Genomic DNA, 25837 nt, shown 5'->3' with positions numbered 1-25837 from the left:
AATGATACATCCACAATATCAGTATTACTTCAAAATAACATGTAATTATTGCTTAATGTCGTTGACTATCCTATATTCACTTTTCCCCAGTGATCTCCAAAATGCCCTTTTGGTTTATTTGAATTAGGGTCTAAACAAGATCCATACATGATTGCATTTGCTTGCTGTGTCTGAAGTCTGTCTTAATCTTAAACAGCCCTCATCTCCCTTTATGTCATTTGTTTGCTGATGAAATGGGGTAATGTGTTATATAGATTTCCCACATTTTGGCCTTGACTGGTGGCTTTCTCTAGTGTGATTTTTTTTTTTTTTTTTTGAGGCAGAGTCTCACTCTGTCGCCCAGGCTGCAGTACAGTGGCACTATCTCAGCTCACTGTAACCTCTGCCTCTCAGGTTCAAGTGATTCTTGTGCATCAGCCTCCCAAGTAGCTGGGACTACAGGTGCACACCACCATGCCCAACTAATTTTTGTATTTTTAGTAGAGATGGCGCAGTGTTGGCCAGGCTGGTCTCAAACTCCTGACCTCGAGTGATCTGCCTGCCTCGGCCTCCCAAAATGCTGGGATTACAGGTGTGAGTCACCATGCCCAGCCTCTAGTGTGATTTTATCATGCTCCTTCAACTTCTCTATTTCCTGTAACCTGGTTACTCTATATAGCTTGACTGTGGGATGGGGTTGGGGGTGGGATGAAAAGCTGTCTCAGGTCTGCTGGCTTCATCCTACTGCATCCACACTAGCAGGCGGAGCAGCTGATTGTCTTGCTTTTAGTGAAGCCAAGATTGATTGGTGGGTGCTTGATCCATCTGTTTGAAATTCCTCATCTGTGGCTTTAATAGCTACTGATGCTCACAAGCTAGATCAGCCATTCTTCCTCCCTGTGGGAGGAGAGTTTGCCCCCCAGGGAATATTTGACGGTCTCTGGAGACATTTTCGGTTTTCTCCACTTTGGAGTGGGAGGAGTACTGGCACCTAGTGGCGTGGAGGCCAGGGATGCTGCTAAACATCCTACAATGCACAGGACAGCTCCTCACAACCATTAGTGATCTGGTCCTAGATGCCAATAGTGCTGAGTTTGAGAAACCTTATTTTAGAGCCCAATGTGGGTATCGGGATTTTGAAAGGACCCCCGGATGAACCAAGTATATGAACCACTGGCATAGGTCAAGGGCCACAGGAAATCACAGAGCGATAAAACTGGTTTGGGCTGAAGAAAGAGCTACAGAAAGCTTTGGTGGAGGAAGTGCGACTCGAATGGGAGTTAGGAATATGACTTTGATAAATGAACAGGCAGAAAAAGAATATTTTTTGGTTGAGTTCAGCAATTAATGCCCTCTAACTCCTGGTTTTCAGATGGATTGAGAATCCGGGTCCAGATCATTTCAAAATGATGGTTTACTCCCTTCCTCCCTCCCTCCTTCCCTCCCTCTCTCTCTCCTTCCCTCCCTCCTCCTTTCTTCCCTCCCTTCCTTTCTTCTTTCTCTTTCTTTGCTTTCTTGGAATCATAACTCACTGCAGCCTAGACCTCCTGAGCTCAAGTGATCCTCCCACCTCACCACTTTGAGCAGCTGGGACTACAGGCATGCATCACAACGTCCAGCTAATTTTTTAATATTTTTTGTAGAGATGGAGTCTTAGTATGTTGCCTAGGTTGGTCTCGAACTCTAGGCCTCAAGTGGTCTTTCCACCTTGGCCTCCCAAAGTGTGGGGATTATAGGCATGGGTTATGGCGCCTGGCTGATGATTTTCTAATTCGATCATTCCTTTTGCATTTATTAACTGGAATTTTGTAAAGATCTTTTCCTCACCATCCATTTCATTGTTCTGAAATACGGTTTGTACAGGAAGGGCAAGGTAAATGCTTGATTCTTTTGATTCTTTTCCTTCATTAATTTTCCTAGTAACAAGTTAATGCTTTAGCAACCTCTAAAGGTGAACAATGGATTTTTTTTCTCCAAACTCGTGGATTTTTACAGATTTGATATATGTCATTTAAAAAGCCTTTATTTTGAAATAATTACAGACTAAAAGGTTGCAAGAGTAGTAAAAAACAATATATACTTTCACCTAGATTCTCCAAATGTTAACTTTTACCATATTAGCTTTATCTTTCCCTTATTCTCTCTCTGTGTTTATATATCTGTATATGTATATTTACAGAATATTTTAAGTCTTTTGAGAGTACAGACTTGATGTCTCTTTTATCTCTAAAAACTTCAGTGTCCTAAAAACAAGATTACTTTCTTACATAACCACACTATAGTTATCAAAATCAGGAAATTAGGGCTGGCTGTGGTGGCTCATGCCTATAATCCCAGCATTTTGGGAGACCGAGGCAGACAGATCACCTGAGCTCAGGAGTTTGAGACCAGCCTGGCCAACATGGTGAAACCCTGTCTGTACTAAAAATACAAAAATTAGCCAGACGTGGTGGCGGGCACCTATAGCCCAAGCTACTCAGGAGGCTGAGGCAGGAGAACAGCATGAACCTGGGAGGCGGAGGTTGCAGTGAGCCGAGATCACACCATTGCACTCCAGCTGGGGTGACAGAGTGAGACTCCATCTGAAAAAAAAAAAATTTTTCAGGAAATTAACACTGTTTCAGTACTCTTAGCTAATCTATAGTATTCACGCTTCCCTCTTTGTCTCAAAAATCTGTTTAATAAATGAAAATCCTAGATCATGTTGTCATTTAGTTGTCATGTCTCTTTAATCTCCTTGAGTCTGGGATAGTTCTTTAGCTTTGTTTCATGTCATTGACATTTGAAGAATACAGGCGAGTTATTTTGTAGACCATCCCTTAATTTGGGTTTGTCTGATGCTGTCTCTTGTTTGGATTCTGGTTATTTTGTGGTAGTGTCGGGAACACCACAGAAGTGACAATGTGTCCTTTCAGTACGCCATATCAGAGGCAGATGATGTAGATTTGACCCATTATTGAAGATCTTAACCTGGTTAAGGGGATGTCTGCCCAGATTCTCCACTGTTGAGTTACTGTTTTTTTTTTTTTTTTTTTTCCTGTGTAGTTAATAAGTATTTTGTGTGTGTGTGGGAAGATACTTTCAGACAATGTAAATATCCTATAACTTCTCAACCTTTCACAGCCTGGGCAACACGGCGAAACTACAGAAAATACAAAAGCTAGCTGGGCTCTGTGGGGATGCCTATAGTCCCAGCTACTCGGGAGGCTGAGGTGGGAAGACTGGGAGGCAGAGGTTGCAGTGAGCCAAGATCGCGCCGCTATACTCCAGGTTGGACAACAGAGTGAGACTCTGTCTCAAAAGAAACAACAATGACAACAACAAAAAACCCTTTCATTCATTAGTTTTAATGTCCATTGATGACTCTTGCCTGAATCAAGAATTATTATGATAGCTGCCAAATGGCAGTTTTTTAAATCCACTATTCCTTCTATATTTGTTGGTTGGATTTTCAACTGTAGGAAAGAGTTTTTCTTTCTCCATTCTTCATTTATATTTGTGTGAACTCATGAGTTTGGATTTTTTTCATTGATTTTAATACTTAATAATTATTATTTTTGTTTGTTTTTGGAGACACATACTCTGTCTCCCAGAGACTATGCTCTGTTGCCCAGGCTAGAATGCATTGGCACGATCATAGCTCACTGGAGCCTTGACCTCCTGGGCTCAAGAGATCCTCCCAACTCAGCCTCCTGAGCAGCTGGGACCATAGGTGTGGGCCACCATTCCCAACTAATTTTTTTTATTTTTGTAGAGATGGTGTCTCACTATGTTGCCCAGGCTGGTCTCCAACTTCTAGGTTCAAGTGATCCTCATGCCTTAGCCTCCTAAAGCACTGAGATTACAGGCATGAACCACTGCACCCGGCCAAACTATAATTATTTATTTTGATGCTCAAGATGTCTCAGATTTGGCCAGTGGGAGCCCCTCTGCACTGGTTCCAGTGTCCTTTAGACATATTCCCTTCATTCTCTGAGCACAAGATGTTTCACGCTTATCTTAGACTCTCTATCCCAGCCCTGGATTTTCCAGGGAGCCGTACTTCCTTTAAGTGAGAAATGGTAGTATTTAGAAACTAAGATTTGGATCTTAATATCTCATATATATGTATGTAATACATATATACACACATATAAACACACACACCCACACCCACACACACACATGTTTCTGCCCTAGACCTCAGTTAGGCATTTTACCAAGAAATCCCTGTTCCTTTAGTGGGAATTAATATTTATCCTGTGGATGTCCTGTCCCAGACCTGAATTAGCCATTTCTCTAAGAAACTCTTGTTACTTTTAGTAGGAAATATTATTTAGAGACCTCAATCTGGGTACTTGGGGTGCTCATTGTCACTGAGTTATTACTTCTAGGTCTTTTTGGCCGATAATAGCTATTTTTTAAAAAGAAGTAAGTTCAGCTGGGTGCAGTACCTCACACCTGTAATCTCAGCACTTTGGGAGGCAGGTGGATTGCTTGAGTCCCAGCCTTGGCAACATGGCGAAACCCTGTCTCTACAAAAATTAGAAAAATTAGCCGGGTGTGGTGGTGTGTGCCTGTGGTACCAGCTGCTCAGGAGGCTGAGGTGGGAGGTTGGCTTGAGCCTGGGTGGTGGAGGTTTCAGTGAGCACAACACTCTAGCCTGGATGACAGGGTGAGACTGTCTCAAAAAAACCCCCCAAAACCCAAAGAACAAAAAGGAAATTCTGATACATGCTACATGTTCACATTTCTTTACTGGACTGGAGCTTGGTGAAGACAGGAAATATGTCTGAGGGCTCTGTTGGCCCTTTCACATAGTAAGGACAGTGGCTACCATTTAGCTGAATACTCACTGTTGGGCATGGAGCAAAGTATTTTACATTTAATCCTCACAGCAATCCTGTAGCATCAGAATTGCCCCTTAATTCATTTTACAGTTGAATAAATAAAAGAAAACCCATTTTATGATTTATAAAGAGAGGCTCGGAGAAGAGAAGTAAATATGCCCAGGGTCACAGAGCTAATGAGTGGCAGAACTGGGATCAGGGCGCAGGGCCATGAGCCTCCAGAGCCCCACTCCTTAACTACTGTGCAACAGGCTGTGCTAACGGCAAGGGAATTCTTGCACTCACATTTGTGGGTGCCTGGTGATATTACATAGAGGTGCCCAGTTTGTGGGGGAACAGTTATGGCCTGGGTCTGGGGCTTAGATAGACATTCAGACTGGAAGGGTGGATTTGAAAGTGTGAGTCCAGAGGAGGGAATTTGTTGGTAAGTGTGTGTTTCATGAGAAGGCAGCAGGGGCCAGGCCCTGGAGATCACGCTTCATGTGACGGGAGGCAGGATGGGAAGGGGGAGCAGTGGAAGTCCAGTGCAGGTGGAGGGTGATCACCAGTGTCTAGTGCTGTAGAGAGTTCTGGGGTCCTGATTTGAACCCCAACTCTGCTGTTAACAAGACTTATCTTGGCTGGGTTGCTTAACAACTTTGCTTCACTTATCAATAGGATGGTGATTAAAAACCATGTTCTTCCTGGGGTGATGAAAATGTTTTTTAACTGCATAATAGTGATGGTTGCACAACTTTGAATATACTAAAAGCCACTGAATTGTATATTTTAGAGAGTGAATTTTATGGTGTGTGAATTATATCTTAATTAAAAACTGGCTGGGTGCTGTGGCTCACGCCTTTAATCCCAGCACTTTTGGAGGCTGAGGCAGGTGGATCGCTTGAGGCCAGGAGTTTGAGACCGGCCTGGCCAACATGGCAAACCCTGTCCCTACTAAAAAATACATAAAAATTAGCCAGGCATGGTGGCACATGCCTTTAATCCCAGCTACTTGAGAGGCTGAGGCAGGGAGAATTGCTTGAACGCGGGAGGCGGAGGTTGCAGTGAGCCGAGATCACGCCACTGCACTCCAGCCTGGGCAACAGAGCAAGACTCTGTCTTAAAAAGATGAAAACCAACCAACCATGTTTCTATCAGGATGGAATGAATTTTAAATTAAAGGGTAGAATGCTTATCGAAGTGCCCAGCATTGTATTTGACTCATAGTAGAAGGGCTTAGCAAACGTAGACTTTTTAAAGAAGGCCACAGTGTCACACATTCTAGGTTCCACTGTTTTCACTGTGTCTGGAGCTGGGGACATCATTATAAACCCCATGCTGAGCAGTAGTCCCTGACCTGTGGGGTAAGGATGGCAGCCCTGGGGGTCATAGGTTTGGGCTTGTACTGCTAACCCTTAGCTCACTGCATCTCCCTATCCCAGAGACTGGTCCCAAGACCTCTCTCTCTGGATGGTGCAGAGGTCCTGGGGGTTGCCAGGGTAGTGGGTCTCACAACTGAGCTGGGTTTTCTCATCGGACTTCCACCTGGCCTCCTATGATATGCGGTTCACTATTTTGGCTGAAATCAATCTTTAGCAAAAAGCTTCTCCCAGCCTGCTCCTTTCTCATTCAATGAGAAATACTGTGCCCTTGCTCTCAGTTAAGGTGGTTGGCCAGAGTTGTTAGGTTGGGGAAGTACCCAGGAAGTAAAGCAGGAAGAGGAAGGAAAGGGGGAGATTTTGCTTTTGAATTGTGGGGATGCAGCGCTGCTTTCTGGGATTTCAGCCTCATCTATGAAGCTAGGACCATGAGAAAGGAAGGGGACAAGAAGATCCTAATGGCAGCAGTATAGTTAAACAGCTTCAGATGTTTATGGTTTAAAGGCAGTTTGTGTCCTCTGTCCTCTACATGTGCTTTGTTTTTGCCCCATTACTAATTTAAATGGTCTGAAAATTTGGCTTTTTGAGCAGGGTGTAGCATTCGCAGTAGAATTCTGTGGGCATTCTCTTGGCAAGAAAGATGCTGACCGTCCTGTGGTTTTCTGAAATCATGTGCAGTTATATCATCAAACCACATAATAAGGATTTCTGGATTTTCTTTTAAAAATAAGAAAATGTTTTGCACTTTATTGGATAACCCTGTTTGTGTGCTCTAAGTAGTTAGATATAAAAAAATAAACCTATTTTACTTGGAGCCTGTGATACACTGTGTCCAGCCGTTGTTGAGGGGTAACCTGCGGGTTTAATGTATGTGTTAGAGCATGCTTGTAAGTATGAAAATCTACGTTGAAGGTGAGAATCTTGCGGAAAATGGAGATTGAATGCAGTGTCCAAAGTTCAACTCTTATTTATGGCTTTAGAATTCCAAAATAGCAAAATTGTTTACACAGAGAACCCGCTTGAAACATCTGTCAGGGACACTGATTGAATAGGCCTTAGTGACACAGGCCACACCCAGACCCAACCAAGCTTTCTGGGGCATCAACAACCCAATGCTTCTGTCCTCGGTGGAAAACGGTGCCTTCAGGCGTCTACGGTAAGCACGACTTAGAGTGGAGTGTGGCTGCTGAGGCCGGCGGGCTTCCTTTGGGGGTACGCACCTTGCTGCCCTCTGCTGCATCCCGGCCTTGCCTGCACTGTGTTTTCTTTTGACCGTCCTGAGTCCTTGGAAGCCTCTGCCTTTGACCTCATCTCTCCCTTTCTTGTCAACAATGAGGAACTTACTTGCCTCCACCCCTTGGCTCCTTTGCTTAACTAATCATGGTTGACTAATTAGTCCTTCTGGCCAGCCTAGGTGGCTTTAGCTCCGGAGGGCCGTCTCTGCCCTTCCAGAGCAGGTAGTTTTCTATTACTTCTTTGCTACCCTCAGGTCCTAGCTTGGGCACTGCTAGAGAAAAGCAATGAAACCAGAGATCACATGCAAACACCTTGGTTGCAGATTAAATAATTTATACCTGCAATTAGCTCCTTTGTTTCAGAACCAAACATTATGTGCTCATTGCCTGATTGTCTCAAGGGAGAGGAGGGTGATATTTTAAATTTATCTTCCTCATGGGATGGCCTCCTTTGGGAGGGGAAAAAAACCTCATGGATTATTTTTCTTAGAAAAATTAAGATGCTACTACAGCTAGATTCTTTTGAGAATGAGCAGTCACGTTGTGGGCTTTGTCAGACTCTCACTACTGGCTACCCCAGGTCTTATATTGCTTTCCTTGAAGAGAAATCATACATGGTGATTTTTCCATGGTAAAAGGGGTGGGAAGACTCTGGATAAGTCATATGTTAGGCATCTTATCTAGGAGAATGAGGTAGGGGAGGAACTAGCTTTGGGACCTTGGACAAACCTGGCCACATGATGGAGGTGCTGCCTGCTTCCTGAGTCGGGATGTGAGGATCAGAGATGTTTGGACTGTGCCTGGTGCAGAGCCCTATAGCTTCCTTACATTATTGATGCTCCTTAAGTGGAAACCATTGTTATTCCGAGGTGCTTGGCATTGCATAGCAATTTGTCCCCCTTTGCAGACCATACAAATGGCTTCTGGCCTGGGAACTTATATTTTAAGGTGATCTGTTGTTTAGCATGTGTATAAAGAGTGGCTTAAAACCCCCGATCTCAACACTGTGAAAGATGGTGGGGAGAGGCCTGGTGCCTCTTCTGTAGTTCTGGCTCCAGGAGCCCATCATAACATCCCCTGTTGGTTGCTAAGAGTGGAGCTGGCTTCGGAATTGGAGTCCCTGCCTTGCCCTCTACTGCCCCCTCTGGATTCTCCGTTGTGCACATCCTGAGGTCACATCTTGAGGTCTTCAGCAGCCTTAACAAGTAACCTTTTTCGTCTGTGGCTAAATACAAGCCCTGTCTCGTCTTTCAGATATTTTTCAGTATTGGCAGGAATAGAGACATTTTGATTTCGAATGTGCTGGAGTTGATTAGAGTTCCGTCTGATTCTGAAGACACTTTGAACCCTGCTGTGTGTGCGCGTGTGGTCACCACTCAGCACGTAGGTCTTCACTAAGTTAACAGGGTCCTTAATAGTTGCTCCTCTGCTGGGTAATTGAGCTTCCATGTTTTTACTCTGTAAATTGTGCATGACATGACAAAGCTGAGTGTTGACCAGCACATGCCTTTTGTGTTTCCCAAACTAGTTTTCCTCCAGACATGGCTGTGCAAAGTGTTAAGAGGTGTGCTGGGGGAAGAAATCTGTGCTCATGTAACATCCATATGTCAAGTAAAGGTAAACAGGTTTTACCGTGAGGCTTTTCAGAACTGTTAAGATGCTGGTGTGCCTGATACCCTAAGACCAGGGATATAGTTAAGGTGGGAACAGCATGGGGCTTAGTATGAGAAGACCCAAAGCTGTATGTCTGCGGGGCCCACCACTGTGCACACTTGTGTCAATTTGGGGCTGCTTCTCCATGAGGGAAAGGGCCAGACTGCATCTGTAGTTTCAGCCTTAAAAAATTTTTTTCAAAAGCGCAACAGAAATACTTTCCCAATGTATAAACCTGAACAATGGTTTGCAAACTAGTCTCTTTGGAACATTAGTTTAGGAGAAGGCTATTAACAGGTGTTCTGTTCTTTGGCCAGAAAACTTTACGAACCACTGCTAATGGGAATATAAACATAAAACAGAGGCACTTTGGTGAAGAACTAGGTTCTGTCCCAACCTTCCATCTACCTCCAGCCAACCAAGGAACACATCTTGAAAGCTAGGCACTATCTCACACAAATGTTCTCTACCGCTTTTCCTCTAAGACCACCTGAGTTAGGTGTTGACTGTGAAGCCTCCTAAAGCCTCTGCTGCTGCCCAGGCCCTCGTTGACCCTCCCTCTTCCAAACCCCAGCTGCACTTTCTGTTTCGATACCTCTCGATACCTGAGCACTGAGCCATGCACCTGATTAGTTCTTTTTTGTGTATAATGGCGTGTGTTAGCTAGGAGCTGAGACCTTAAGCACAGAGAGTCTCCAAGTGCCACAGAATGATCAGGGTTGAGGGAGAAGTTGTTTGGCCTCACCCTGTTTGCCTGGGGCATGACCCTTCTCGTACATATCTATGATCCCGACATGTACAGGGATTAGGGGCCCTGAAAGAAGCCATACTCAGCAGAGGAGGTCAGCAGACGAGTGCCAGTGAGAGCACTGCCCCTGCCCCGCATGAGGAGGGAGTCAGGCTCTGGACCTGAATGGTGTTCGTAGGAGGCTGTGAACCCAGTGCAAGGCTGAGGTTGAGCCCAGGCTTGGAGAGTGGGAGGTAGGGCTGCTGAGGACGGACCGTACCCCTTCCCACTGTGGAGTCTGCAGGACACCAGGTGATATATGTCGTGATTAAATTGGGATATACTCTTCAATAGATTTGAAATGACTTGTCATGGAAATAATGCATATATCAGGAAGAAAAAAATCAGGAGCATTTGCTCCCTAAGGAGCTTGTTCACCTTTGCATCCCTAGAGTTAGGATTGTGCCTGGCACATAGTAGATCCTCAGTTAATTTTAGCTGAATGAAGGGATGGTACTTGCCTGAATATTACTTTTTTTAAAAATGGACTTTTAAAACCTAAAGGCAAATATCCACACCCACCTCAGTAACTTTTTCTTTTTTTAAGAGACAGGGTCTCGCACTGTTGCCCAGGCTGGAGTGCAGTGGCTATTACACAGACATGAGCATAGCTCACGGCAGGCAGCCTCAAACTCCTGGGCACAGGCGATCCTCCCGCCTAGGCCTCCTGGGTAGCTAGGAATACAGGTGTGCACCACTGTGCCCAGCAACCTCAGTCACTCTTTAGGACATAGTGTCTGGGGGCTAAGGTCTCTTCTCCTCTTCTCTTCTCTTCTCTTCTTTTCTTCTCGAGACAGAGTCTTGCCATGTCAGCCAGGCTGGAGTGCAGTGGAACGATCTTGGCTCACTGTAACCTCTGCCTTTTGGGTTCAAGCGATTCTCCTCCCTCAGCCTCCTCAGTAGCTGGGATTACAGGCCTGTGCTACCACACCCAGCTAATTTTTGTATTTTTAGTAGAGACGGGGTTTCACCATGTTGGCCAGGCTGGTTTTGGACTCCTGACCTCAGGTGATTAGCCTGCTTCAGCCTCCCAAAATGTTGGGATTACAGGCCTGAGTTACTGTGCCCAGCCTGGGGGCTAAGATTTCTTTCTTTCTTTTCTTTCTTTTTTTTTTTTTTTTTTTTGAGATGGAGTTTCACTCTTGTTGCCCAGGCCAGAGTACAATGGCGTGATCTCGGCTCACTGCAACCTCTGCCTCCTGGGTTCAAGTGATTCTTCTGCCTCAGCCGCCCGAGTAGCTGAGATTATAGGCATGTGCCACCAGGCCCAGCTAATTTTGTATTTTTAGCAGAGACTAAAAATACATTTTTGTATTTTATTTTTGTATTTTTAGCAGGGTTTTATCATGTTGGTCAGGCTGGTCTTGAACTCCTGACCTCACGTGATTCACCAGCCTCGGCCTCCCAAAGTGCTAAGATTTTCTTAAGATATTAATGATGAGGAAAAACCCAGATCCAGGAAAAATATTTTCATTCCCAAAGAGATGAAGGCACCATCCTCGTAGCAGTTGGGATAAGCAAGAATACTAAGTAGTAACAACCAAGGTTCATTTTCGTGCTTACTCTGTCTAGCCGGTATGTCCTCACTGTTGGTAGACCAGCTACATTTCAGAACTTGCTGGGCATCGTGGTGAAGGGAGGTCTCTGGAACATCTCACACTGGCAACAAAGTCTTCCACCTGAAAGTGATGCACGTGGCACCTCATTAGCCAGAAGTAGTCTTGTGGCCCCACACAAATTCAAAGGATGTAGGGAAGGTGCTGGATGGTGGAGAACCACAAATATTTGGCAGCCAGCATTAACGACTCCTACAACCCTAATGACAGACTGTCTTTTATAGGATGAGAGTTGCTTTTATTCAAGTGAATAGAAAGTGCATTTAAAGCAATGGGTCACCATCACTGTAAATAAAAATACCACTTTTATCAAATGATTTCATAATTTCTCTCACACAGATGTCTAATGAGTAATCAAAGAACAGCAAAGCTGGGTGTGGTGGCCTGCACCTGTAATCCCAGCTACTCAGGAGGCTGAGGTGGGAGGATCTCTTGAGCCAGGAGTTTGAATCCAGCCTGGGCAACATAGTGAGACTCATCTCTTAAAAAAAAAGAAAGAACAATAGTTTGAAGTTAGGTTCTCTGGTGTTTTGTGTGGGTGATTAAGGCTGGATCCTGAACTTCTTTGAGTAGCACTCAGAGAGACGTATGTTCACATTCCTCACTTGCCCTTTTGTCCAACTTCTTTCCCAGTCTCCTTACAGTTGGCCCTGCGCGCACCTTCCTTACCCCCCATGGTGTATCAGAAGCGATGCTCACGTATTTCTAAGTGATGTCATAGATTGCTTTTTTAGATGGAAAAACAGGATACGTTTTTGACTTCTCAGACGACTGACAAGATTAAATCTGGACTAAAAAGAGAACTTTCTTTTATGAAAACAGGCTATAATTGTGGTGCCTGTGTACTTTTTAAAAGGACTTTTTTTGTTTTTTTGGAGACAGAGTCTCGCACTGTCATCCAGGCTGGAGTGCAGTGGCACGATCTCGGCTCACTGTAACCTCCGCCTCCCCATTTCAAGCAATTCTCCTGCCTCAGCCTCCTGAGTAGCTGGGACTACAGGCACCTGCCACCACACCTGACTAATCTTTTTTTTTTTTTTTTAAGTAGAGATGGGGTTTCACCATGTTAGCCAGGATGGTCTCAATCTCCTGAACTCTTGATCTGCCCGCCTTGGCCTCCCAAAGTGTTGGGTTTACAGGCGTGAGCCACCGCACCCAGCCAAAAGGACTTTTAAAAAGTCCTGACCGGGCTGGGTGTGGTGGATCACGCCTGTAATCCCAGCACTTTGGGAGGCCAAAGCGGGTAGATCACCTGAGGTCAGGAGTCCAAGACCATCCTGGCCAACATGGTGAAGCCCTATCTCTACTAAAAATACAAAAATTAGCCAGGTGTGGTGGCACATGCCTGTAATCCCAGCTACTCAGGAGGCTGAGGTAGGAGAATCGTTTGAACCCAGGAGGCGGAGGTTGCAGTGAGCTGAGATCTCGCCATTGCACTCCAGCCTGGGTAACACAGCGAGACTCTGTCTCAAAAAAAAAAAAAAAAAAAAAAAAATTATGAATGATTTCAAAACAAGTAAGGATTGGTTCTTAGAGGTCACTAAAATTTAACTCATAACTTGGATGTTTCAAAAAAGTGCCCACACATAGGGCATTTAATTTTTTTTTTCTAATTAAGAACACATATACTCTTTGTAGACATTTTGGAAAATGAAAGCAGGCTCAATGAAAATAAACCTATCCACATTTCTACCATATAGATGGGTTCACTATCAATATTTTACTATAGATTAATCCTGAATCTATTAATATATACATGTGATATATTTACATATATGCATAGTTATATGCAATGTGTACATATATGTATATATACTATATGCATGTATTATAAATACATATACATATAAGCATGCATATTTCTTACATATTCAAACACTACAGGAGTGTTAATTAAAAAAGGAAAAATCTCCGTGATTCCCCTGTTCCCCACCCAATCCTAATCCGTAGAGAGATACTGAGTTTTTACTGGTTAGGTTAAATCCTTCAGTGCACATAAATGTGTTTGTAAACACAAATATACTTGTGTTTTGTTCTTCACCAAAAATGGGGTCACTTTATGCCTTGTGTTCTGTACTCTGTTCTTTCTCTAAGTATCCCTTGGACCCTTTCCCCTCCAGTCCATGGAATCCCCCATCTCTCTGCCTTGTGTTTCTTACTGTGTGTAGATGTGTCGTCATTTATTCACCATGGCTCTGCTGCTGGACACTTTTTTTTGTTTGTTTGTTTGTTTTCGAGACAGAGTCTCGCTCTGTCACCCAGGCTGGAGTGCAGTGGTGCAATCTCAGCTCACTGCAACCTCCACTTCCCGGGTTCAAGTGATTCTCCTGCCTCAGCCTCCTGAGTAGCTGGGATTACAAGCACGCACTACCATACTCGGCTAATTTTTGTATTTTTAGTAGAGACAGTTTCACTATGTTGGCCAGGATGGTCCTGAACTCCTGACCTCAGGTGATCCACCCGCCTCAGCCTCCCAAAGTGCTGGGATTACAGGCATGAGTCACCATGCCGGCCTGGATGCTTTTTAATATGACACACAGTGTGGCATTGTACATGTACATTTATTCATAGGGGACATAGTCCTAGAATTTCTGGGTCTAAAGGTGTGCACGGTTACAGTTTTTTTGTTTTTTGTTTTTGAGACGGAGTCTGTCGCCCAGGCTGAAGTGCAGTGGCACGATCTTGGCTCACTGCAACCTCTGCCTCCCGGGTTTAAGCAGTTCTCTGCCCGAGTAGCTGGGATTATAGGCGCCCACCACCATGCCTGGCTAATTTTTGTATTTTTAATAGAGATAGGGTTTCACCGTCTTGGCCAGGCTGATCTTAAACTCCTGACTTCATGATCTGCCCGCCTTGGCCTCCCAAAGTGCTGGGATTACAAGCGTGAGCCACTGCGCCTGGCCTTGTTTTTTTTTTGAGATGGAGTTTTGCTCTTGTTGCCTAGGCTGGAGTGCAGTGATGCAATCTCAGCTCACTGCAACCTCCGCCTCCCAGGTTCAAGTGATTCTCTTGCCTCAGCCTCCCAAGTAGTTGGGATTACAGGTGCCTGCCACCATGCCCGGCTAATTTTTGTATTTGTAGTAGAGACAGGGTTTCATCATGTTGGTAGGCTGGTCTCGAACTCCTCATCTCAGGTGATCAGCCCACCTTGGCCTCCCAAAGTGCTGGGATTACAGGTGTGAGCCACTGTGCCTGGCCAATTTTGACAAGGATTGGGAGATCACTGTCTGCACACCATGCCGGTCTGTACCCTCACCATCAGTGTGGAAAATGGCCTGATTTGGCATTCTCTCACCAGCATGGGATATCACTTTATAATTTGTATGAATCGGGTAGATGAAAAGGGTGCCTCAATCTGCATTGCTCTTGTTGGAAGAGAAGTTGAGCATCTGTTTATGTGTTTGTTGGTCATTCCCCTCCCCTGGTCTGGGTCTGGAACATTGCAGGCTGCTGTGGCAGGGAAGGAGCATGGTGGAACTGTCTGTAGTTCCAAAAGGCTGCTGCCAAGGGTCACCACAGGTGTCTCCCCAACTCACACTTCATTGCCCAAACCTAGCAGTTGGTCCAGGTTTTGAGGAGCTTAAGACGCATGATTTTGGAAAAAGAAAGACAATTAAAAACACAAAACAGGTACAATAGTGAATATTGTTTTAAAATAAGAAACACACTAAATGACAAATTTTTGGGGGGGAGGCCTTCATTTGACACCCAACAGGAAACAATAAATTACAAATTTAAAAAGCATTTTCTTTCTGTTTTTGTTTTGGCCTCCGTTACAATAGATCCTTCGTAGATTTGAACTTCAGTATGATCAGTAATTCTGAAAAAGTATACCAAGTCTTCCTGACATTTCGGCGTACACAAGCACAGTTCAGATTTTAGGTTGCCACTGCATTGTTTTGAGCAGCATCACGTCATTATATAATCAGTATGTTCTGAGGCTCCATTCACTGATTTATTGATGAACATGTTTAGGAGTTTGTCGCTGAACACTTATTTCTTCATGGTGTTTCAGTGAGTTGGAAGCAATTTTGTGTGCCATTTTATTTGGGATTGTCAGACTTTGTCAATTTAAAATTCGTCAGCAGTATCAAGATGCGATCTGGTACACTGGGATGCATAAAACTCCAAACTCCTGCACAGAAGTACTTGACTGTTGGCTGGGGGCGGTGGCCCACACCTGTAATCCCAGCACTTTGGGAGGCTGAGGCGGGTGGATCACCTGAGGTCAGGAGTTTGAGACCAGCCTGGCCAACATGATGAAACCCTGTCTCTACTAAAAATACAAAAGCTAGCTGGGCGTGGTGGTGGGTGCCTGTAATCCCAGCTACTCGGGAGGCTAAGACAGGAGAATCGCTTGAACCCGGAAGGCAGAGGTTGCAGTGAGCCAAGATCATGCCATTGGACTCCAGCCTGGGCTATAAGAGTGAAACTCCGTCTCAAAAAAATATTAATAAAAATAAGAAGTACTTGCTGTTTGTAGTACTGCCATAGTTTTGTGCCCTACACACCCTGGAATTCTGATAAATTCTATTTCATGTGGTTCCCATCAAAAAAAGGGAGAAAATGTGTAGTGCATTTATAGTTGCATACACTACGTTATTGAGTATTTTCCTGATAAGACACAACTCCCATTTCAGCACTGATGACAATAGAATTCTTTACTTACAATTTTATGCATTTGATGATCTGAAGAATTTCCCACAGACAAGCTTCTGGCTCCATATGTTTCAAACCCTGTTTCTCCTCCACTACCCACTTATTTCTAGTTGGTCATCGTAGGACAGTTTATCTCATGAAGTTTGGGATCTATTCCGTTGTCATAATGTTAGATGAGCCTGTGCATTGGTGTCAGAACATATATGAAAGCCATTCCTCCACTGGGAGTGCTATGGTAGCTTAACCACATGTGCAACCAGCAGCTAAACCCAAATTTAATGTATCCTTCACTCAACTTCCAGTTAGCTGAATGCCAAAAATGCCCATTGTGGCCGGGTGCAGTAGCTCATGCCTGTAATCCCAGTACTTTGCAGGGCCGAGGTGGGTGGATCATTTGAGGTCAGGAGTTCAAGACCAGCCTGGCTAACATGACGAAACCCTGTCTCTACTAAAAGTACAAAAATTAGCCAGCTGTGGTGGCGGGCACCTGTAATCCCAACTATTCGGGAGGCTGAAGCAGGAGAATCACTTAAACATGGGAGGCGGAGATTGCAGTGAGCCAATATCTTACCGCTGTACTCCAGCCTGGGTGACAGAAACTGTGGCAACAAACAAAACAAAACAAAACCAGAAATGGCCATTGCTATTTCATTATCGCCTGGCACAAGAAGCCATGACCGAAAGTTGGAGTATAAGGGCGACTATTTTGGTAACTTCATCAACCAGTCCTCTCTGCTTCTCTTCCTGCTTTTTGATGCTGCCAATCATAATTTGCCTCAATTGTGGAAATCTGACAACCTGTTAATATCAATTCTGGTTTTGTTTGTTTGTTTGTTTTGGTGATGAAGTCTCCCTTCGTCACCCAGGCTGGAGTGCAGTGGCGCGATCTCGGCTCACTGCAAACTACCTCCAGGGTTCAAGCAATTTTCATGCCTCAGCCTCCTGCCTAGCTGAGATTACAGGCATGTGCCACCACACCCAGCTAATTTTTGTATTTTTAGTAGAGACAGGGTTTCACTGTGTTGGTCAGGCTGGTCTGGAATTCCTGGCCTCAAGTGATCCAACTGCCTTGGCCTCCCAAAGTGCTGGGATTACAGGTGTGAGCCACTGTGCCCGGCCCAGTTTACTTACCAAATATGAAAATATTTACTCTGGTCAGTTTGCTGGTGCCACCTGGAAAGTACTTTCCAAGGGCATCCATAATCTCATTAGCAAACAAAAAAGTTTTTTCTTATATACATCTTCTTGGACATCTCCGTATAATTTGTACACGTGACATTTGCTCACTTCAAGGTTGTTATAAGTTAAACTATTTTTGACTCTTTGGTTCCCTTGAAGTTGATGGCTTCTAGTATCACTTTATCTGAGCCCTTCTTGTTGGTCAACAGGTAGTTTTTTTGTTTTTTGTTTTTTTTGAGACAGAGTGTTGCTCTGTTGCCCAGCCTGGAGTGCAGTGGCTGGATCTCAGCTCACTGCAAGCTCCGCCTCCCGGGTTTACACCATTCTCTTGCCTCAGCCTCCTGGGTAGCTGGGACTACAGGCGCCGCCACCTCGCCCGGCTAGTTTTTTGTATTTTTTTAGTAGAGACGGGGTTTCACCGGGTTAGCCAGGATGGTCTCGATCTCCTGACCTCGTGATCCGCCCGTCTCGGCCTCCCAAAGTGCTGGGATTACAGGCTTGAGCAACCGCGCCCGGCCCAACAGGTAGTTTTTATTTCAGCAGTGAGTAGATTTCACTATGCTAGAGAAAATGTTGACATTTTGCTTTGTCTAGTGTCAGACAAAAAAATGTTTTGTTTGTAACAGCGGAGTATTAGAAACCATCTAAATGCCTATCAAGAGGGGATCAATTAAATTGTAGTATGTGTATAGAGGTGTATATGTGTATATTTATGTAACTACATGTGAATACTATGTAATTATTAAAAATAACATCTATATGTGGAAATACCTGTGGATACACTATTTAGCAGAAAAAGTGGGCTAGAAAACAAGATGTATAATATGTATTTTATGGTTTAAATAGGTGTTATAACATGTTATTTCCTTATTTGGTATATAGCATTTTATCACTCGTAGATCCTTTTACATATATTTTTGCTTGGGTTTTGAACACAGTGACCATTGAGATTTGGAGAGGAGGCAGGTATCATTTTATGGGTGAGAAGCTAATAGGGAAATAACATAGTGAGGCAGTAAGAACTGGAGAGACTGAGAATCAAATCTTGGCTATTATATCCTGGCACTGCTTCTTGCTATCTATGTGTCACAGAACCTTAATTTCCTTATCTGTAAAATGGGACTAATATCTACCTCATAAGGTTGTGCTGGGGAACTAAATGATAAAAAAACAAGAAGTGCCTATCAGGTGTTGGATTTGTAGGTACTTGTAATCAATGAGTAATGAGTAGAATATTAATGTTTTATAACAACAAGAGTTTTCCCTCCCTGATATATTATTTGTTGCTGCATAACTAATTACCCTAAAACTCTGTGACTTAAAACAAGACATCTTAGGTGGTTCACAGTGGTTCAGACCAGTAATCCCAGTGCTTTGGGAGGCTGAGGCGGGAGGATCGCTTGAGGCCAGGAGTTTGAGACCACCCTGTCTCCACAAAATAAAGAAATATCTGGGCATGGTGGTGTGCACCTGTAGTTCCAGCTACTCAAGAGTTTGAGGTGGGAGGGTCACTTGAGTCTAGGAGTTCAAAGTTGCAGTGAGCTATGATTGCATCACTGCACTCCAGCCTAGGTGACAGAGGAAGACCCTGTCTTAAAAAAGCAAACAAACAAAAATCAGATCTTTATTTTCTTTTTTTTTTTTTTTTTTGAGACGGAGTCTGGCTCTGTTGCCCAAGCTGGAGTGCTGTGGCCGGATCTCAGTTCACTGCAAGCTCCGCCTCCCGGGTTCACGCCATTCTCCTGCCTCAGCCTCCCGAGTAGCTGGGACTACAGGCGCCGCCACCTCGCCCGGCTAGTTTTTTGTAGTTTTTAGTAGAGACGGGGTTTCACCGGGTTAGCCAGGATGGTCTCGATCTCCTGACCTCGTGATCCGCCCATCTCGGCCTCCCAAAGTGCTGGGATTACAGGCTTGAGCCACCGTGCCCGGCCCAGATCTTTATTTTCTTTTCATTTCTGTGTGTCAGGAATTTGGAGGGTGGCTTTGCTCTGGTTCTCTCAGGAGGTTGCAGTCAAGCTTTCGGCTAGGGCTGCGTCATCTGAAGGCTTGCCTGGGGCTGGAGGACCCATGTCTAAGATGGCTTGTTCAACATGGCTGTTGGCAGGAGGCTTTAGGTCTTGGCACTTACACCTTTCCATAGGGCTGCTTGAGTGCTCTCAAGACATGGCAACTGCTTTTTCCCCATCATGAGTGATCCAAGAGAGAGCAAGGCAGGAACCATGCTAACTTTTCTGACTCAGCCTGTGCAGTCACACACCTGTGAAGTCATTTCTGCAAGGTAATAAGTCAGCCCTGTTCATTGTCACAAGGGTCTTCTCACTCTCCTCCCAGCTTCTGCCCTCGTCCTCACTGTAGTCTGTTCTCCACGAAGTAGCTGGTGGCCTTTTAAGACCCAAAGGAGATCCTGCCACTCTCTGGTGCTTCCACCACACTCACAGTGGAAGCCGCAGATCTCACTGCACCCAAGGGCTCTTTGGGTCTGACCTCCCTCCTGTGATTCTCCCCAGGGGCCACCTGACCCCCTTCCCAGGGATCTCACTCCTCCTTGTGCCTCCAGTGCTCTTTCTCCAGACAGCTGTCCCTTACATTTCACAACTCTGTCTCAAATAGCACCCTCCAGGGACACTCTGTCTAAACTTCATTTATTATTATTATTATTTTTTGAGGCAGAGTCTCACTCTATTGCCTAGGCTGGAGTGCAGTGCAGTGGTGCGATCTCAGCTCACTGCAACCTCTGCCCCCAGGCTCAAGCAGTTCTCTTGTTTCAGCCTCCTGAGTAGCTGGGATTACAGGCATGTGCCACCATGCCCAGCTAATTTTCGTATTTTTAGTAGAGATGTGGTTTCACCATGTTGGCCAGGCTGATCTCGAACTCCTGACCTCATGTGATCCACCCGCCTCTGCCTCCCATATTGCTGGGATTACAGGCGTGAGCCACTGCGCCCGCCTTAAACTTTATTTTGTTTTATGTTAAATTTCTTTTAGACAGAGTCTCACTCTGTCACCCAAGCTGGAGTGCAGTGGCACAGTCTCCACTCACTGCAACCTCCGCTTCCCAGGTTCAAGAGATTCTCATGCATTAGCCTCTCTAGTAGCTGGGATTACAGGTGTGCAGTACCACGTCCGGCTAATTTTTATATTTTTAGTAGAGACAAAGTTTTGTCATGTTGGCCATGCTGGTCTGGAACTCCTGGCCTCAAGCTATCCATCCGCCTCAGCCTTTTGAAGTGCTGGGATTACAGGCATGTGCTACCATGCCCAGCTAATTTTTGTATTTTTAGTAGAGACAGGATTTCGCCATGTTGGCCAAGCTGGTATGGAACTCCTGGCCTCAAGCAAGCCACCCACCTCAACCTCCTGAAGTGCTGTAATCCCAAAGGATTACAGGCGTGAGCCACTCTTCCTGTTCTCTGTGTCTAAACTTTCAAACACCTTTGCCCCAGCTATGCTTTGTTCAGCTTTCCTGCTTCCATTTTTCTCCTTCGTTCTTATCACTGTCTCACTCTGTTTTTAAATGTAATTAAAAAAAAAAAAAAACCTCCTTTATTAGGCTGTTAGCTAAGAGCAGGAAATTTTTGTCCATTTTGTTCACTGCCACAACGAATGGTCTATTAGATTTGCATATCCATGAAGCCATTTTTATGTTAATATTTAAGAATGTAGGTGTTGGTCGGGCGTGGTGGCTCAAGCCTGTAATCCCAGCACTTTGGGAGGCTGAGATGGGCGGATCACGAGGTCAGGAGATCCAGACCATCCTGGCTAACACGGTGAAACCCCGTCTCTACAAAAAAATACAAAAAACTAGCCGGGCGAGGTGGCGGGCGCCTGTAGTCCCAGCTACTTGGGAGGCTGAGGCAGGAGAATGGCGTGAACCTGGGAGGCGGAGCTTGCAGTGAGCTGAGATCTGGCCACTGCACTCCAGTCTGGGCGACAGAGCCAGACTCCGTCTCAAAAAAAAAAAAAAAAAAAGAATGTAGGTGTTACCTCCCCACACAAATATGGTTGAAGTTAGCATACCAGAAACATTTGTAACTCATCAGTACAGTGTGTTATTTCTCGCCCAGGATTACTAGATCTGATTACTGGGGTGAAAAAAAGGAGAAAGTTTAGGAGTTTCCCTTATGTGAACTATTTCTTTTGTGAATTGATTGCAAGTTACGCATGTAATTCAGATGGAAAATTAAAGTCTATGGTGCCATAGAGAATTATAAGAAGAGCCATTAGGAGAAGCACAGTGTGTATATTTAATGACCCGTATCTTTTGTGTTATTGACAAGTAAAAATTTCTATATTTACTGTGTACAGCATGATGTTTCTAAATGTATATACAATGTGGAATGGCTTAATCCAGCGAGGTAACGTGCATTATCTCACATACTTACCTTTTTTTTTTTTTTTTTTTTTTTGGTGGGGGGTGAGAACACTTAAAATCTACTCTTTCTGTTTGTTTTGTTTTTGTTTTTTTGAGATGGAGTCTCACTGTGTCGCCCAGGCTAGAGTGCAGTGGCGTGATCTTGGCTCACCACAACCTCCACCTCCCGGGTTTCAAGCGATTTTCCTGCCTCAGCCTCCCAAGTAGCCAGGATTACAGGCGCCCACCACCATGTCCATCTAATTTTTGTATTTTTTTTTTTTTTGAGACGGAGTCTCGCTCTGTCGCCCAGGCTGGAGTGCAGTGGCCAGATCTCAGCTCACTGCAAGCTCTGCTTCCCGGGTTTATGCCATTCTCCTGCCTCAGCCTCCGGAGTAGCTGGAACTACAGGCGCCTGCCACCTCGCCCGGCTAGTTTTTTGTATTTTTTAGTAGAGACGGGGTTTCACCGTGTTAGCCAGGGTGGTCTCAATCTCCTGACCTCGTGATCCACCCGTCTCGGCCTCCCAAAGTGCTGGGATTACAGGCTTGAGCCACCACGCCTGGCCTTAATTTTTGTATTTTTAGTAGAGATGGGGTTTCACCATGTTAATCAGGCTGGTCTTAAACTCCTGACCTCAGGTGATCCACCTGCCTCTGCCTCTGAAACTGCTGGGATTACCGGTGTGAGCCACCACGCATGGTGGAGAAACACTTTTAGTAACTACACTACAACTTTTATGTTCAGAAATTTTTGCCTTTACTCTTACCATATCTAAAATCTACTCTTAACAATACAGTGCAACACATTGTTGTTGACTAAGTCACCATATTGTCCAATAGATCTCTTGAACTTATTCTTTCTGTCTAACTGAAATTTTGTATCCTTTGACTAAGAAGACTGGCATCTTTAATGTGTTGACTTAGAAAAGACCACATGTTGTTAGGAAAGAGGTTCTATGTAGAAGACAGTTGACAATGGGAAAGGCATAACCACTCTTCCATTCACCTGAAGACACTGACCAGGCAGCCAGGAATTGTAGATGTGGGTTTTCTAATGGCTCATTCAGCCCCCGTCTGCTGGCTGTGTGCAAGTTACTGTGCTTGGTGTCTTGGGAGTAGATGGGGATGGACTGCCCTGCCCCCTAAAAGCTCAGGAGGCAGAGGCTGCAAGATGGTAAGGATAGAATGCAATCACAGGCGAACCAGCTTTCCTGGTAGAGAGTAGGATAAGCTGATGTCTGGCACGGAGAAGCAGTCAGGGAAGAAATGGGGAGGAGATGGTGGCAGCATCAAGTGGAGCATTGGAAAGCACCAGTAGGACTTCAGCAGGTGGAGAAAGGCCCCAGAACAGCCTGTGCCTTGGATGCTCCTGGCACTTTAATCATCTGAAGATCTCATCAGAAAGCAGATTCTGATTCTGTAGTTCAAGGGGAGGAAGCAGAGATTCTACATTTCTCACAAGCTCTAAAGGACAAGTCTCTAGAGGACCACAGAGCTGCCTGCCTCTGCTTCCTTGTCCTGTGAAGTGGAGGCCAGCCTGGAAGCAGCGGCACAGGCTTCAGATGCCACTGAACTGAGCGGAGCGGGAGCCCAAGACTGATCTGGCTTTAGGTGCTCGAAACCTTTCTTAGATCACAGGGCCATTAACTCTGCCTTTGGGCCTCCTCCTTCTCCTGAAATCCCCTTTTAAAAGTTCACTTGGTAATTTCCTTCGATATCTATTTGATTTTATGATCTGTGAACTCTTAGGACATATTGCCAGAATGTTACTTTGGTCCTTCAGAAAAAAATATTTATTCTTTTTTCTTTTTTTGAGACGGAATTTCGTTCTTGTTGCCCAGGCTGGAGTGCAATGGCGCGATCTCAGCTCACTGCAACCTCTACCTCCCAGGTTCATGCGATTCTCCTGCCTCAGCCTCCTGAGTAGCTGGGATTACAGACATCCACCACCATGCCCAGCGAATTTTGTATTTTTAGTAGAGATGGGGTTTCTCCATGTTATTCAGGCTGGTCTCGAACTCCCGACCTCTGGTGATCCACCCACCTCGGCCTCCCAAAGTACTGGGATTACAGGCTTCAGCCACAGTGCCCAGCCTAGAAATTTATTCTATTATTGGTAGATTTCTTAATGTTTTTTAATAAGCTGCCATCTTCTTGTGATCAAGTTCAAAAAATATATTTTTTAAAACCATATGAATTAATGAGGTGGGCCTTTTGTTCCCGCCTAATTGGGGAAAGAGGAGATTATACCAATCATCATTTTAAAGCTGTCAGGAGTCTCAGTTAACCTGTGTGACTTTAGCAGGAGCCACCAAGGTAACTGCAGATGGCCTAAGTTGGACACCATCAGAATTCTGCTCTTGCAGTGTTTGGGATAATTGTGGTGGAGACCATGAATTAGAAACACACATAGGCAATACCCACTTACTTATTGGTGGCAGGGGAAGACCTAGAAACATCGTAGAGATGTTTCTGCTTCCTCCCAAGGGCCAGCAGTTTACACCCGCAGGCCACATCACACCAGATTGATTTTAGTGTATGTGGTGGGCCTTCACTGTTTACATTAGTAATTTGATCCTTTCATTAAGACCCCTACACCTATTCTTTATGTAAGAATTGAAGCAGGTCTGATTTCCGACAGTTACAATGCTGTCCCCAGTATATTGGGGCAATATATTATTGTTGTTCAGTGTTTAAGCATGGCAGGTACGTATGTCCACAGATGTATACTAAATATATACACACATATATGTTTCCAATTTTCTTCCTAGATCTTGGCTCTGATTGCATTCATCTGCATAGAGACCATCATGGCATGCTCCCCATGTGAAGGCCTCTACTTTTTTGAGTTTGTGAGCTGCAGTGCGTTTGTGGTGACTGGCGTCTTGCTGATTATGTTCAGTCTCAACCTGCACATGAGGATCCCCCAGATCAACTGGAACCTGACAGTGAGTACAAGTGGCCACTCTGGCCACGAAAGGATCACGCGCTGGTTGGCTCCAAGGAAAAGTTGGAATCTCTCCAGGTCGTGTTTGGTTCTAGTTCATTTTGATCCTTAAATATTCCATTTTAATTCAACTGTGAAATTTTAAATTTCTTTACTGGGTTGAGTAAAACTACAAAATAAGCTGAATCTTAACTAATGGGAGAAACATCGTAACAATTATTTTGGCCACTTTAAATATGTCATTTCAGTTTTGCGATCATCTGAGAAGACTGGTCATGTTGATATTTGGAGAATATGGGAAATAAAATAATATGGTGTAGACATTTACATATTTTTCAGACTGGACCTAAAAGCCATTTATAAAAATATTGATTCTGGAAGAATTGAAAATGTGAATGAAAATGCCAATAACTTACAGAGCCTAGGAATTTTTTTTTTTTTTTCCGAGGTGGAATCTCGCTCTGTCACCCAGGCTGGAGTGCAGTGGCAAGATCTTGGCTCACTGCAAGCTCTGCCTCCCAGGTTCATGCCATTCTCCTACCTCAGCCTCCCGAGTAGCTGGTACTACAGGTGCCTGCCACCATGCCAGGCTAATTTTTTTGTATTTTTTTAGTAGAGACAGGGTTTCACCGTGTTAGCCAGGATGGTCTCAATCTCCTGACCTCGTGATTGAGGTCAGGAGACTTGCCTCAGCCTCGCAAAGTGCTGGGATTACAGGCGTGAGCCACGCGCCCAACCTGAGCCTAGGAATATTATTAAATTCAAAGCAACTAGGAGGACCTGGGGGGTTTGGTGGTTTGATCAGAAAATCTTGAGTGGAAACCTGCCCTTTTCTCCCCATGGTTTGGGTTCTTAGCCCTGTTTGGCCACCCTTGTTAATCAGACGGGAAGCACAGAGCTGGTCAGTCCTAGACTCCCTTTCCTAGACTGTGTCCTTACTGTGCTGAATGAGAAAGGGATTTTAATATCATTTGGTTTTCTTGATATTTATTTGCAAATTAGCATGTGCAAGAGCTTAAAGGGAGTCAGTCAGGGAAATCCACGTAAGCACAGTCGGCTGCCTCACCCTGCTATGCCTGTGGGATGAAAATGCCGTGGAAACCTCAGCTGCTGAGGGGGAAGCAGGAGGAGAGCGCCTCAGACCAGCTACCCTTGCCTGAGATCGGGAGCCACACAGAAGCCACACATGGCTCTGTGTTTGGCTGCTGCTGGGCCCGTGAGAAAGTGTGGGCCCCAAGGAGG

The 25837-nt window shown here is 44.8% G+C and overlaps 1 protein-coding gene across 1 annotated transcript in view; it reads left to right on the top strand.

Moving 5' to 3' along the window:
- The window catches only part of CMTM4 (CKLF like MARVEL transmembrane domain containing 4), an 82404-nt gene that overhangs the window by 36124 nt on the left and 20443 nt on the right, over window positions 1-25837 (top strand). The window contains exon 2 of the mRNA XM_023210107.1: window positions 24420-24596. Coding sequence (XP_023065875.1) covers window positions 24420-24596 — 177 coding nt within the window. The remainder of the gene's footprint in view (window positions 1-24419; window positions 24597-25837) is intronic.

This window comes from Piliocolobus tephrosceles, chromosome 17 (assembly GCF_002776525.5).
Source record: "Piliocolobus tephrosceles isolate RC106 chromosome 17, ASM277652v3, whole genome shotgun sequence".
In the NCBI taxonomy this organism is placed as follows: domain Eukaryota; kingdom Metazoa; phylum Chordata; class Mammalia; order Primates; family Cercopithecidae; genus Piliocolobus; species Piliocolobus tephrosceles.
The sequence above is the reverse complement of the archived record's forward strand: the minus strand, read 5'-3'. Positions and strand labels throughout refer to the sequence as shown.